This window comes from Podarcis pityusensis (genome assembly GCF_964106645.2).
Source record: "Podarcis pityusensis genome assembly, chromosome: 8".
NCBI lineage: Eukaryota > Metazoa > Chordata > Lepidosauria > Squamata > Lacertidae > Podarcis > Podarcis pityusensis.
In genome coordinates, this window is record NC_138033.1 from 3,099,606 (window position 1) to 3,113,255 (window position 13,650).

The 13,650-nt window shown below is 50.4% G+C and overlaps 1 protein-coding gene across 1 annotated transcript in view; it reads right to left on the reverse strand.

Annotated features, from left to right (window-relative positions):
• Positions 1–13,650, reverse strand: part of LOC308484155 (leucine-rich repeat and fibronectin type III domain-containing protein 1-like protein) — a 78,906-nt gene that overhangs the window by 36,156 nt on the left and 29,100 nt on the right. Inside the window, exon 2 of the mRNA XM_081018817.1 lies at positions 7,209–8,622. Within this exon, the coding sequence (XP_080874943.1) occupies positions 7,209–8,599 (1,391 nt within the window). The 5' untranslated portion in view covers positions 8,600–8,622. The remainder of the gene's footprint in view (positions 1–7,208; positions 8,623–13,650) is intronic.

Here is a 13,650-nt window from a genome sequence, read left to right on the forward strand (position 1 = left end):
GCCTGTATACTGGATCAGGCCAATGGCCCATCTCATCCAGCATCCTGCTCTCGCAGTGGCCAAATACCCCTAAGAACCAAGAGATCCGGATAGACTGCCTGGAGGCTCCATAAGAACCTAAGAAGAGTCTGATTGCTAGCTCAGGCCAAGGGCGCATCTAGTCCAACGTCCTTTTCCAGTGGCAGCGTTGGTTAGAGCATGGAGCTCATAACGCCAAGGTTGCAGGTTCACTCCCTGTATGTGAGGGATGTAATATCACCGAAGCAGTCAAATACAACATTTCCTGTTTGCCCAGGGTGGACATGCAGGGGAATGTTGCTGAAGGGCTTCCTGCCACACCTGGTGGGGAGTATCCTTCCTCTGCATGTAACTCGCTCTACGTGGGGCTGCCCTTAAGACTGACCCAGAAACTCCAGCGGGTGCAGAATGCCGCAGCAAGACTCCTTACGGGGTCCTCGCCACGGGATCACATTCACCCGGTGCTATACCAACTGCACTGGCTCCCGGTGGAGTACAGGGTCAGGTTCAAGGTGCTGGTTTGAACCTTTATAACCCTATACGGCCTAGGACCCTCGTACCTACGGGACCGCCTCTCCTGGTATGCTCCACAGAGGACCTTACGGTCTTCAAACAAAAACATCTTGGAGGTCCCAGGCCATAGGGAGGTTAGGCTGGCCTTGACCAGAGCCAGGGCCTTTTCAGTACTAGCCCCGATCTGGTGGAACGCTCTGTCACAAGAGACTAGGGCCCTGCGGGACTTGACATCTTTCCGCAGGGCCTGCAAGACAGAGCTGTTCCACCAGGCCTTTGGCCAAGGCACAGTCTGACCCCCTCCTTTGGCAATCCTCACACAACTCTAGCCCAATGGTCGCCATTAATCTGATTTGAACTGATTTTATAATGGAACGATTTTTTATTTATTTTTTTTTAATGATATTTATTGGAATTTTTTTTTTTTAATTACAAAAGAGAACAAGGTAGAAAAAGAAAAAAGAAAAAGCAAAGAAAAAAACAAACCACATCCAGCAATACAAATTCAAAAAAACAAAAAATACACCACAAACATTTAAAAACAAATCCATTATTCTCAAATCCTCAACTGTCATTACCTTCTTTCTTTGACCTCCTCCTCCTCCCTTTTTTTGTATCCTAGTTGTTAATTGTCGCAGCAAATCCTTTCCATATTTCATAATATTCTGTCATTACATTACCTTAAACTATTTTAATCTTATCTTACTATAAAAAACCTTAAAATTTAAAACTTAAATCTTATTTTTACCAACTTCTCATAACCATAATATTCTTACGTAATTCTTTACACATTTTTACTAAAGCCAAGTAATTTCATTCCAACATTTTTCTAACATTCATCAATTTTATAAAACAATCCTAATAGTAAAAAAGAAATAAAAAACAATCCAATCTTCATCCAGTGTCCCTTCCTCCTGGTCCCGGGTTTTGTCAGTCCTTATTATCCCATCGATCTAGCGCATTAACCTGGTAACCTTGTATCCGAGGCCCTTAAGTCTCTTCCATGTCCCTTCCGCGGCTCTTCTTCATATTTATAACTGTATTTTCCCTTGTCTCCTGCTCGTTTCACTCGTGGGAACTCCAGCTTAACAGTGTTTTTGACCCTTCTCAACAGATCAGCCCCTTTTCCATAATCCACACTAAACTCCATGTGGTATTTAAGAACATGTTTCAAAATCCCTCCAAAATTAGGAGCCCCCACAACCCCAAACATCTCACGGCCCATTGCCAGACTTGAAAAGTCCAAACATCCCTGCATAGGGGGGTCTATCCAGCCCCCCATTTCCAAACCAAACCAAACTTTTTCTTTCCAAATCTGGCTTTTTCCAAGTTCATTTGTCAAATCCAAAAGCTCATGTTCCTGTTGGGCCACAGCTCCCTCCATCTCTGGCGCCCAAGATTCAGCAACATCCTCTTCCCTCACCTGTTCTGTCAGGGCACACTCCTGATTTAATTCCTGGGTGGGCTCCATATATTTTCCCACTGCCTGTTCAAAATTTCCCACTGCCTGTTTAAAATTTCTGATCGAATCAGTCATCAAATCCGTCTTCTCATGTAACTGTTCCAGTAGGGCATTTGTTTTATAGAAAGCACACAACAGAGCTTCTGAATACAGTGGTGCCTCGCAAGACGAAAAGAATCCGTTCCACGAGTCTCTTCGTCTTGCGGGTTTTTTCGTCTTGCGAAGCAAGCCCATTAGCGGTTTAGCGGATTAGCGCTACAGTATTAGTGGCTTAGCGGGCTTAGCGGATCAGCTGATAAGCGGCTTAGCGATCAGCTGTTAAGCGGCTTAGCCATCAGCTGATAAGCGGTTTAGCGGCTTGGGAAAAAGGGGGGGGGGAGGGAAAAAACCCCGCAGGAACTCGCAAGACATTTTCGTCTTGCGAAGCAAGCACATAGGAAATTCGTTTTGCGAAGCACCTCCAAAACGGAAAACCCTTTCGTCTAGCGGGTTTTCCGTCTTGCGAGGCATTCGTCTCGCGGGGCACCACTGTACATTGTCCTGCAAGGTCAGAAGTCTATTCCCACGATTGTAATCTGTAACAGCTGCAAGCTCCCCGGAGTTGGTTACAGTTTCACAGTCTCCCTCTAGGGGGAAAACTTCTATTTGTTCTTTCTTTTAAAGACAAGTCTAGCAACAAAGTTTCCTTTTTCAGATATTTTGTCAATATTTGTTCCTTTAAAAAGTGAAGGGGGACAATGGAATCAATGTTTCTCTTCTTATAGCTATCTGTCAAAAATGTTGTCTCTGGTCAATGAGCTTCAAAAGACGTCAGTCCTGACACCCCGCTCCAGGATCAGGACGGTGGAAAGTTACTTTGCTTTAGACTTACTTCTGCAGGTTTAAACAGTCCGAAAAAATCCCCCCTCTTCTCCTGCTTCCGAAGGGGGTTCAACAATTTTAAATGATGAAAGTTAATCTTTTACAGGCGATTTTCTTAGCTCTAGTTTGCCATGTCTTTGCTTTAATCTATCTACAAAGAAACGGAAGGCTGACTTCCTGTTTAGACCTTCCCGTTTCAGTGCCAAATTGAGGTAAACTTTTAAGTCCAATTTTCCTTTCTGCTCACAGATCCTTAAAGTCCAATTGTCCGAGTTTAGGTACTCACGGGTGATTATTTTAAAAGCCAAATTGTCCCAGGAAAAAGGCAGCGCTCTCCGGCAACGGCTGTGCGGCTTCGCTCCACGGAAGAAGCAGTTGACTCTCAGCACCGCGCCACTTCCCCCTCTTCGCTCCAGAGCCCGTTAGTGGGTTCCTTTGCGGGTTGGGGGGGCGCTAAAGGTGCCCGCCGAGTCCCATGGTCACAGGCTTCATCCGCCTGTGATTTTTGAATGGGTCCCCACTCCGCCGTAGCGGTAAAGACCCCTTTCCCGTGGAGCTGGTCCCTCCAGTTCAGAGGGAATCCGCCATTGACGATGGCGCCACCCCGGAAGTCCTATACTGGAACGATTTTAGAATGTTGTATCATTTTACTGTTGTTAGCCGCTCTGAGCCCAGCTTCGGTTGGGGAGGGCAGGATATAAATGAAATATTATTATTATTATTATTATTATTATTATTATTATTATTATTATGTGACCAGGTAGATGGGTGTGACCTGGGAGACCCCATAAAGGAGCTAGTCATGGAACCATCTTTCTTTCTTGAGCCCATCTCTTGTTGTTTTTTGTTTTTGAATAATAAATTTTATTAGTATTTTCCACACAACAACAAAATAACAGAAAATAACAATACACAAAACACAAAAACAAGCATGCAAAAAAAACACACAAATCCAAATCTTATAAGTTAGTAATATAAACACTAAAAAGAAAAAGAAATATTGACTTCCACCAATCCCACAGCACCTCCTTTACCTCTCATTGTGTCTTCCTGTTTTCCTGATCATCTCTATCCTAGCATCCCGATATAAATCCCTCTTTCTTCTCCTTTCACTTCACAAGGTTATTCCAGACTCAGCCAGATTTCTGTCCTCGAACCTTGGCTTTTAAGGTATTCATTTAGGCACTCCCATTCCTTTTTCACTTCACTTTTTGGTGTTTGTCTTATTATATCTGTCAATTTGGTTAATTCTAAATATTCTGAAAGCTTACATCTCCTCTTGATGCCTTTGCTGTGTGCTGGCTCTTACCTTTCCTGCCCTGACCTGGCCACAGTGATCCATGCGACAGTCACCTCCAGGCTTGATTACTGTAATTCGCTCTATGTGGGGCTCTATTTGAGACTGACCCAGAAACTCCAGTGGGTGCAGAATGCTGCAGCGAGACTCCTCATGGGGTTCTCGCCACAGGAGCACATTCATCCAGTGCTTTACCAGCTGCACTGGCTCCCGGTGGAGTACAGGGTCAGGGATAAATACGCTTCAGGATAAGTATTTTCAGGTTGCGCTCCGCAGCAACCCGGAAGTAACGGAGCACGTTACTTCCAGGTTTCGCTGCTCGCGCATTTGCAGACGGTCAAAATGACGCCACGCGCATGCGCGGAAGCGCAGTTGTGTCTTACGTTCTGTTCAGGATGCGAACGGGGCTCTGGAACAGATCCCGTTCGCATCCCGAGGTACCACTGTACACCTGGAAACTATCTCATAAGGAGACAGTCCCTTTGTCCTCTCTGGGCTGGAAGCCAAGACAGCATCTCTGGCTAAGCAGATGTTGCTTCTTCGATGCATGTCGTCAGAGAGAGAGAGATGGTGGCCAGTCCTATGCTTTTGTTACCTGCACAGGTGAGGCCACACCCACCTCTAGTCACATGCAGAGGAAGTCTGTCCCAGCCCAGAAGGAAACAGGAAGTTTACCTGCTGGCTGGACAAACATTCCTCCCCATGTGTAAACATGTTCACTCTAGGAAGGTTGTACTTGACTGCTCTTGTGTTTCACACCCCACACTTCCAACTCTACAATTCTATTATTCTATATGATTATTTCAGTGGCCAAATACCCCAAAGAACCTGGGGGTCTAGAGAGACTGCCTCTTGACCTGCAGGTTCCGTAAGGAAATTTTCAAAAGCCTGGCTGCTGGATCAGGCCAGTGGCTGTTCTCACAGGGGCCAAATTGATTCCCCAAAGGGAAGCAGGATACGAGCACAGGAACACTCTCCTCTCCCGCAATTCAGAAGCATCACACAGCATAGTCCTGTCCACAGTTCTTGGCATTTGCTGGATCCTTTCAGAGCTGACCGAAGCCAAAAATCCAACTCGCTGACCGCACAACCTGCCCTTCCCCTCCGGCAAGGATAAACCATCACAAACACGGAGATGTCTTTGAGATGAAAAGGCCCCCGGAGCTCCTCTGCTACCGGATTTCCACTGATCGCAGCGTGGTTCCCCTGCTCCGGCAGCTTATGAATTATTCTCCTTCAGCCTCCAGAGGGGAGGATTTCAGAAGGTAAAACAGCAACTTTATCTGAGGCCGACTTCAAAAGGCAGGAGCTGGGCACCCAAAGCATGACGGGTACTCGCTGCTCTCATTCGCAGGCTGCCGCGGTTGGCGGAGCCAAGGTGAAATCGCGCACGGCAGAAAGGGGAAAGCCGTGTTTCGGGGAAACTCAGCCAGCGTGGGGCACCCACAGGTTCTGACTGCACGACAGTTTTTTCGCCAGCAACGGCTTCTGTGCCTCTAAGCAGAAAAACACCTGACCTTCTGCTGATGGCAAGAAGGGGCAAGGGCTTTCCTCTATGTTGCAAAAAGTGTCACCTCGAATAAGATTTGGGACAGGTAAAAGAAGCAACCTGTTCATGCAGTGCAGAGTTAAACCGTGGAACTCACTGCCACAGGACGCAGTGTAGGAATGATCGCTGGGTTGCGGAGCACACTCCCGCCCGCAGGCAGCCTCAGCTGTATGCACCATAGCTGTCAACCGTCCCTTATTTGGCGGGAAACTCCCTTATCCCAGTGCCGTGTCCCGCTGCTGTCCCTTATTGATGATGTCCCTTAAATTTCCCGGGTTTCAAAGGAAGCAGCTCCTCTCCCTCCCTCCCTGCCGGCCAGGGAGGAGGGAGGCTCCAACTGTGTTGCTTGGCTGCGTTGCTCACCCAGTAAGGAGTCTCAGAACGACTGGGGGGTGGAGCTTGCATGCCTTGTGCCGATCAAATCAGCCGCGTTGCCTGGGGACTCGCCTTTGCTCAGCGCTTCCCAGCAGAGAGGTGACGGTGGTTTTCCTTGCTGCATCCCCTTTGCTGGGTTGCTGCGCTGTGGGAACCACCGCTTGAGGCTTCGTTGGGCTGCTGGCTGGGCTTTCTGCCTTTGGCTCGGAGGGGCTCAGATGTGGAACATACCTGTGCCCTGAAAATCCCTTATTTTGGCTGCTGATCCCTTATTTTTGAGGCTGCTGGTCCCATATTTCCAAATCTGTAAGTTGACAGCTATGGTCTGCACATGTGACCTTGGGGTGTGGCACACACTCCCCCTCACAGATAAGGCCACAGCTGTCTGAACATCTTGCCCTCTGTCTAACCTTTTGCGGTCTAAATAGTCTGCCATTTCCTGTCTGTGACCCTTGTCTCTGAGACCTTTCACCTGTGCAAGGGGGAAATGACGCAGTGGAAACAGATGCCAAAATAACTTTGTACCACCCCACAATCTCGGGACTGGAAGATGTGTAATGGTCACAGCCCAAAAATGTACCATATTTTTCGCTCCATAAGGCGCACCGGACCATAGGGCACACCTAGTTTTTAGAGGGGGAAATCAAGGGAAAAAATCCGCTTCTCCCAGAGCTGCTGGGGCTGCCGGGGGAAGCCCGGGTTCCCCCCACCCCAGCCCCAAAGAGCAAAGAAGCCAAGACAATTTTCGCTGCGATTTGAACCACCGACCTTCTGATCGGCAAGTCCTAGGCTCTGTGGTTTAACCCACAGTGCCACCCGCGTCTCTTAGTCAGGTAGTCGGTCTCTAAGGTGCTACTAGACTATTTATTTATTTATTTATTTATTTCGACTATGTGAACAGAGTCTCACATCAAATGCGACTCTATGAATGAAAAACAGAGATGCTATATAGGTACCTTTGTTATCCATGAAAATCTTTCGGTAAAAGCATACACACACACACACACAAATATATATCCTCTCCTAATGTCTAAATCCTCTCACTCATACGCCGCCTCTCCTCATTTAACTGCCAGAGATTTTCCCCGACTCTCAACAAGAACGGCCGCTTTTGGAGACCCCGCGATGCTCACCTGTACACTAAGGTATCATCCGAGGAGCTGTTGTATTGGATCTGGTACATCCGAATCCCGGGCACGTGCCACTGCGGGTACCAGCGGATCAGCACCGAGGAGGCAGACACCTCCGAGGCTGCCACCCCCTTGTCCTGAGAGGCCCCCGTTTCGTTGGCACCGGCGGGGAGGGCGCCCTTAGCCGGAGTCAAGATATCCGAGGGCCCTGCCGCCTCGGGGAGCTTGGGGCCTGTGCCGTTGGCGAGGTGCGGCAAAGGGTTGACCACCAGCTCGATGGACGTGGTGGCCTCGCCGGCGGCGTTGGAGGCGATGCAGGTGAAGGCCCCGTTGTCCTGGACGGTGGCGATGAGCACCTCGAGCGTGCCGTTCTCGTAGGAGGTCGTCCGGGAGGTGTTGGCCACCACTTTGCCTTCCGGCGAGACCCAGTGGATGGAAGGCTCAGGGTCGCCCACACCGCGGCACCGCAGAACCGCCTCCTCGCCTTCCGTCACCACCAGCCGGCCGGTGTAGCGGGTGATGACCGGCGGCTCGCAGATGAACTCCTCCTCCGGGATGGTCCAGAAGTATTTCCCCAGCAGGTCCGTCGGAGAGGCGCAGGTCTCCAAGTCGTCCTCGCGGGTGAGCCTCCGCAGCCACAGCAGCTCGCAGTTGCAGTGCAAGGGGTTGCCGCCGAAGCTGAGGACCAGCGAGGACAGAGGAGACCCCTTGGATTTGGCATAGACGGGGATGCGGAGGAAAAGAGGGTCCGGGGGGATCTTCTTGAGCTTGTTGGACGTCATGTCCAATCGGGCCAGCTTGAGGAGGTTGGTGAAAACCCCTTCAGGGACGTAGTCGATCAAGTTGTGGTCCAAGTTGAGGGAGTTGACGTTGTTGAGCCGGCGGATGGTGTCCCAAGGGACCTGCACCAGGTTGTTGTAGGAGAGGTCGAGGTCTTCCAGGGTGCCGGCAAAGTCGTCAAAGGCCCCAGGAGAGATGTCCTGGAGTTGGTTGTTGCTGAGGATGAGGTGGCGCAGGTTGGGCAGCCCCTTCAGCTGCTCGGCGCCGATCAACAGCAGGCGGTTGTTGTCCAGGTGTAGCGCGCGGAGGCTGCGGAGGTCAGCGAAGGCGTAGGGCAGGATCTGGCTGATGGTGTTGCGGGAGAGGGTGAGGTGGACCAAGCTGGTCATGTTGGAGAAGTCCTTGCGGCGGACGACGGTGATGAAGTTGTCCGTCAGGCGCAGCTCCACCGTCCGCCGGTCGATGACGGTGGGCACAAAGAGGAGGCCGGTCCGGGTGCAGAGGATGGCCAGGGAGGGAGAGAGGTTCTGGCACATGCAGCGCTTGGGGCACACCTGGGCACGGGACAGGCTGGTGCTGAGCACCACCAGGACGCAGAGCAGGAGCCGCTCCATGGTGCTGCCGTCAGAGGGAGGAACTGCGGAGAAAACAGAGGGGGGGGGAGAGGGGAGAAGTTAGAAGGGGTCGTCACCATGGCAGCTCACAGGACTTTAGAAGGCAGGGAGCTCAGCTGGGTCGCATAATTAATAATAATAATAATAATAATAATAATAATAATTTATTATTATTTATACCCTGTCCATTTGGCTGTGTTTCCCCAGCCACTCTGGGCAGTTCCCAACAGAATATTAAAAACGATAAAACATCAGACATTAAATAATAACAATAATAATAATAATAATTTATTATTATTTATACACCGCCCATCTGGCTGGGTTTCCCCAGCCACTCTGGGCGACTTCCAACAGAAAACTAAAATAGAATAATCTATTAAACATTAAAAGCTTCCCTAAACAGAGCTGCCTTCAGATGAGTTCTAAAAGTCTGGTAGTTGTTCTTCTCTTTGACATCTGGTGGGAGGGCGTTCCACAGAGTGGGTGCCACTACAGAGAAGGCCCTCTGCCTGGTTCCCTGTAACTTGGCTTCTTGCAGCGAGGGAACCGCCAGAAGGCCCTCAGCGCTGGATCTCAGTGTCCAGGCTGGACAATGGGGTGGAGATGCTCCTTTAGGTATACTGGGCCTTTGAGGCCGTTTAGGGCTTTCAAGGTCAGCACCAACACTTTGAATTGTGCTCGGAAACGGACTGAGAGCCAAGACCAATCTTATATATAACGGTGTTATAAAAACTTCCCTAAACAGGGCTGCCTTCAGACGTCTTCTAAAAGTCAGATAGTTGTTTATTTCCTTGACATCTGATCGGAGGGCGTTCCACAGGGAAGGAACCGCCAGAAGGCCCTCAGAGCTGGACCTCAGTGTCCGGGCTGAACGATGGGGATGGAGACGCTCCTTCAGTCTTCCAGAGTTTTAGGGGTGGTAGGGTCTGCCAAGAGTCTAGTCCAACCTCCTGCAATGCATGAATCACAGCTATAGGTTCCCTTATAGATGGCACTCAACCTCTGCTTAACAACCTCCAATGATTTGTAGAATCGTGTGGTTGGAAGGGACCCCAAGCGTCATCTAGTCGGACTCTTTGTAATGTGTGAATCAAAGCCAAAGAATCCTCGTATTTACAGGACTGCCTCTCCTGGTCTGCCCCGCAGAGGACCTTAAGGTCCATGAATCCATGAATAATCATAGTTTAGAGGTCCCGGGCCCTAAGGAACTCAGACTATCCTCCACCAGGGCCAGGGCCTTCTCAGTGGTGGCTCCGACCTGGTGGAATGCTCTGTCCCATGAGACTAGAGCCCTTCAGGATTTAACCTCCTTCTGCCAGGCCTGTAAGACAGAGCTATTCCGCCTGGCTTTCAACTTGAACTTAGCTTGATCTTTTATTCCCTTTCCTTCCCTCCCCCTCCCCTTTTTATGAAGATTACCCGCTCTGGGATCTCACAGCTAATTCTCCCCTGGTCTCCTCACTGACCCAAATAGGACTAATTTAGCCACCTAGCCCTGGTGATCATCTAATGTTTATTGGATGGATTTCCCCCCTAAATTGATTTTTGAATTCTGAATTTATTGTTATTCACCTTTTATACTGTATTTTATGCTGTTTTTCCTTGCATCAATTAAGTGTTTTAAATTTGTTGTTAGCTGCCCTGAGCCCAGTTTTCTGAACTGGGAAGGGCGGGGCATAAATAATAATTATTATTATTGTAATGGTTCTAGGGGTTGCTTGTGTGTAAACCAACGCCACCCTTGGCTGGTTGCCTGAGTGAACCCTTTCTGTCTGGACAGCCACGCGCCCGTGACTGTCTCAATCACTGGCAGAATCCGTTAGTGGGCGTTTCTTGAACCTCTTCCAGCAAAGAAGCTCTTTGACGCTTAGTCTCCGCCTAGCCTCCCTGCGCGGAAGCCTTCTGCGCAGGGAGGGCGTGGGCATCGGAGGGCCCGAGCTCTCCCCACTGGTTCCCGGCGAAGAGTCTTGGAGCCACCTCGCCGATTCCCCCATCTGCGCCCCGTTCTCCACTGGTGTTACGCTGATTCCCTTCCCCAGAAGATGTGCTGCTTCTCTCCCTCCCGGGACGCTCTCCGGAACCCCTCTGGAGCCCTCCCTCTCCCTCTGGCTCCGATGGCAGTTCCCTGACATCCACCTCCTCCCCAGGACCCCCTCCACCCCCAGCGCGATTTTCCGATACAACCTCGTCTTTTTCCTCTGCCGACGACGCGGGGAATCCCCTGAAGGAGCTGTAACCATCCTCTGAGGATTCAAAACCAGCCTCCCACCCGCTCCAATCTCTCCCCGCAGAGTGGGCCTCCTAGTCTGATTCTTCTCCCTCTGACACGCCACCTCCCTCCTCTTCGGAGGCAGGAAAACCCACAAAGTCCCCTTCGTCGTCTGTGGTTCCAAATTCTACAGCAATCCGTTAGTCCCTGACGTTGCTTGTGCGTAGCCCCGGAGAGGCAGCAAGATGAGCCAAACAGGAGCAGCCGAAGAGACGGAGCAGCCAGCTGCGGTGCGGAGTCTGGTAGAGAGGAACCGAGACTTGGAGACGCACGTAGCTATCCTGACGGCGCGGCTGGAGGAAAGACGGGCTCAGGATGCACAGGTCAGAGCCACCCCCATCGCAAGGAAGGTACCGGGGCTGGTACACAAATTTGGGGGGAAGCCGCAAGACTACAATGCTTTCCGAACGGAAGTGCAGTACGCTTTGGAGCTGCAGAAAACTGACTTTGCTCATGATGGGGAGAGGGTGGCTTACATTGTGGGGCATCTGCAGGATGAGGCGAGAGAATGGATCAGGCCCCTAATGGCGACGCAAAATGATGCCTTGAAGGACCTTAAGAAATTCTTTCAGGGAATGGACGCGATGTTCTCCAGCGAGGTGGGGCAAAGCGTGACACAGCGGGAACTGATGGGGTGCAAGCAGGGGAGCCAGTCCGTCAGAAGCTACTGGTTGCGTTTTGCAATGTTAGTACACCGGCTCGGGTGGGATCTGGACTCTGAACCGATACAAATGTTGTTTGAGGCGGGTCTTTCCCCCGAAGTGAAAGACGAGTTGTCCCGAGCGGTCGATGGATGAGCTCACAAAGGCGGTGCTCGCGATAGGCGTATGCCAAGAAGCGCAGGCTCAGGAGAAGCGGGAAAATGAGAGGGGAACGTTTCCATGACTAACGGATTGCTGTAATGGTTCTAGGGGTTGCTTGTGTGTAAACCAACGCCACCCTTGGCTGGTTGCCTGAGTGAACCCTTCCTGTCTGGACAGCCATGCGCCCGTGACTGTCTCAATCGCTGGCAGAATCCGTTAGTGGGCGTTTCTTGAACCTCTTCCAGCAAAGAAGCTCTTTGACGCTTAGTCTCCGCCTAGCCTCCCTGCGCGGAAGCCTTCTGCGCAGGGAGGGCGTGGGCATCGGAGGACCCGAGCTCTCCCCACTGGTTCCCGGCGAAGAGTCTTGGAGCCACCTCGCCGATTCCCCCATCTGCCCCCCCTTCTCCACTGGTGTTACGCTGATTCCCTTCCCCAGAAGATGTGCTGCTTCTCTCCCTCCCGGGACGCTCTCTGGAACTCCTCTGGAGCCCTCCCTCTCCCTCTGGTTCCAATGGCAGTTCCCTGACTATTATTATTATTATTATTATTATTATTATTATTATTATTATCCAGCCAAGCTCTGCTTAAAAACCTCCAACTAATCATAGAATTGCACAGCTGAAAGGGACCCAAAGGCCATCTATTCAACCCACTGCAAAGCAAGCAGCACAGCTAATCACAGTCAGGCCAAAAACTGGGAGCCTCTCAGTGGAAAATAGCCCCAAATCTTACACTGGGTGCTTGTTATCACTCACCCTGGAATTTAGCTATAAGGGATAATTTGAGGTTTCAGCAGGGACTAGAAAATGCATGCACTTTTTATACAATTGAATATACAGTGAGGCCCTGATTTTCGAGCCAACCCTCATCACAGCCTGGCAAAAATATTCCCCACTTGTCCTTTGTTATTTTAACTCATGAGCAACTGTACTCATCCTACATCCCTGTTTGACAGCTTTGCTTTTCATTTTCAAAGTTTTCATCTGTTGTTATAACCCTTCTCTCTGTTTTATACACGTTACAAAATGAAACTTCAAAACTTTACCAAAAACGTTTTAAAAGAGAGAAGAGTCGAGATGGTTCATAGAGTTGAAAGGGATTCAAAGGGTCATTTTCATTTATTATTTGTTTCTGTTTATTATTATTTGTATTCCAGCCTTCACCCACAGATCTCAGGGGCCTTCGCAGTAGCATAAAAATACAAGATAAAAACACAAAATACAGAATCAGTTTCGAAAACAGCACTTTGAATTGGGTCCAGAAACTAATCGGCAGCCACTGCGGTCAGGTCAGGATCGGTGTGATATGCTCAGACCGTCTTGACCCGGTGAGCAACCTGGCCGCTGAATTCTGCACCAGCTGAAGTTTCCGAACTGTCTTCAGGGGCAGCCCCATGTATAACACATTGCAGTAATCTAACCAGAGCATGGACAACAGAAGTTAAACTATCCTTGTCCAGATAAGGGCGCACCTGGGACACCAGCCAAAGCTGATGGAAGGCCACTGAGGCCATCTGAGCCTCAAGTGACAGGAAAGGGTCCAGGACAGGGGTCAACAAACTTACTGCGCCGCGGGCCGATGTCTCCAGCGCCGATTGTGCGGCGGGCCAGAGGCTGGGGGAGCGTGTGCCCATACGCGTGCGCACACGCTATTTCCAGCGCACTTTCGGGTCGGAGGAGCACTGAAATAGCGTGTGCGCATGTGTAAGGGCCTCCTCCGACCCGGATGTGCACCGGAAATAATGCTTGCGCATGCGCAAATAACGCTTTCACATGTGCACAAGCTATTTCTGGTGCTCCTCTGACCTGGAAGTGGGCAGCCGCGCAGTGCAGCGCCGGTAAGATAGGGCGATGGAGGTTGCTGCAGGCTGGATAAACGAGTCCCTCGGGCTTTATCCGGCCCGCGAGCCTTAGTTTGGAGACCCCTGGTCCAGGAGGACCCCCAAGCACCTGTAACCCCATCAAGAGCAGGCGAACTCC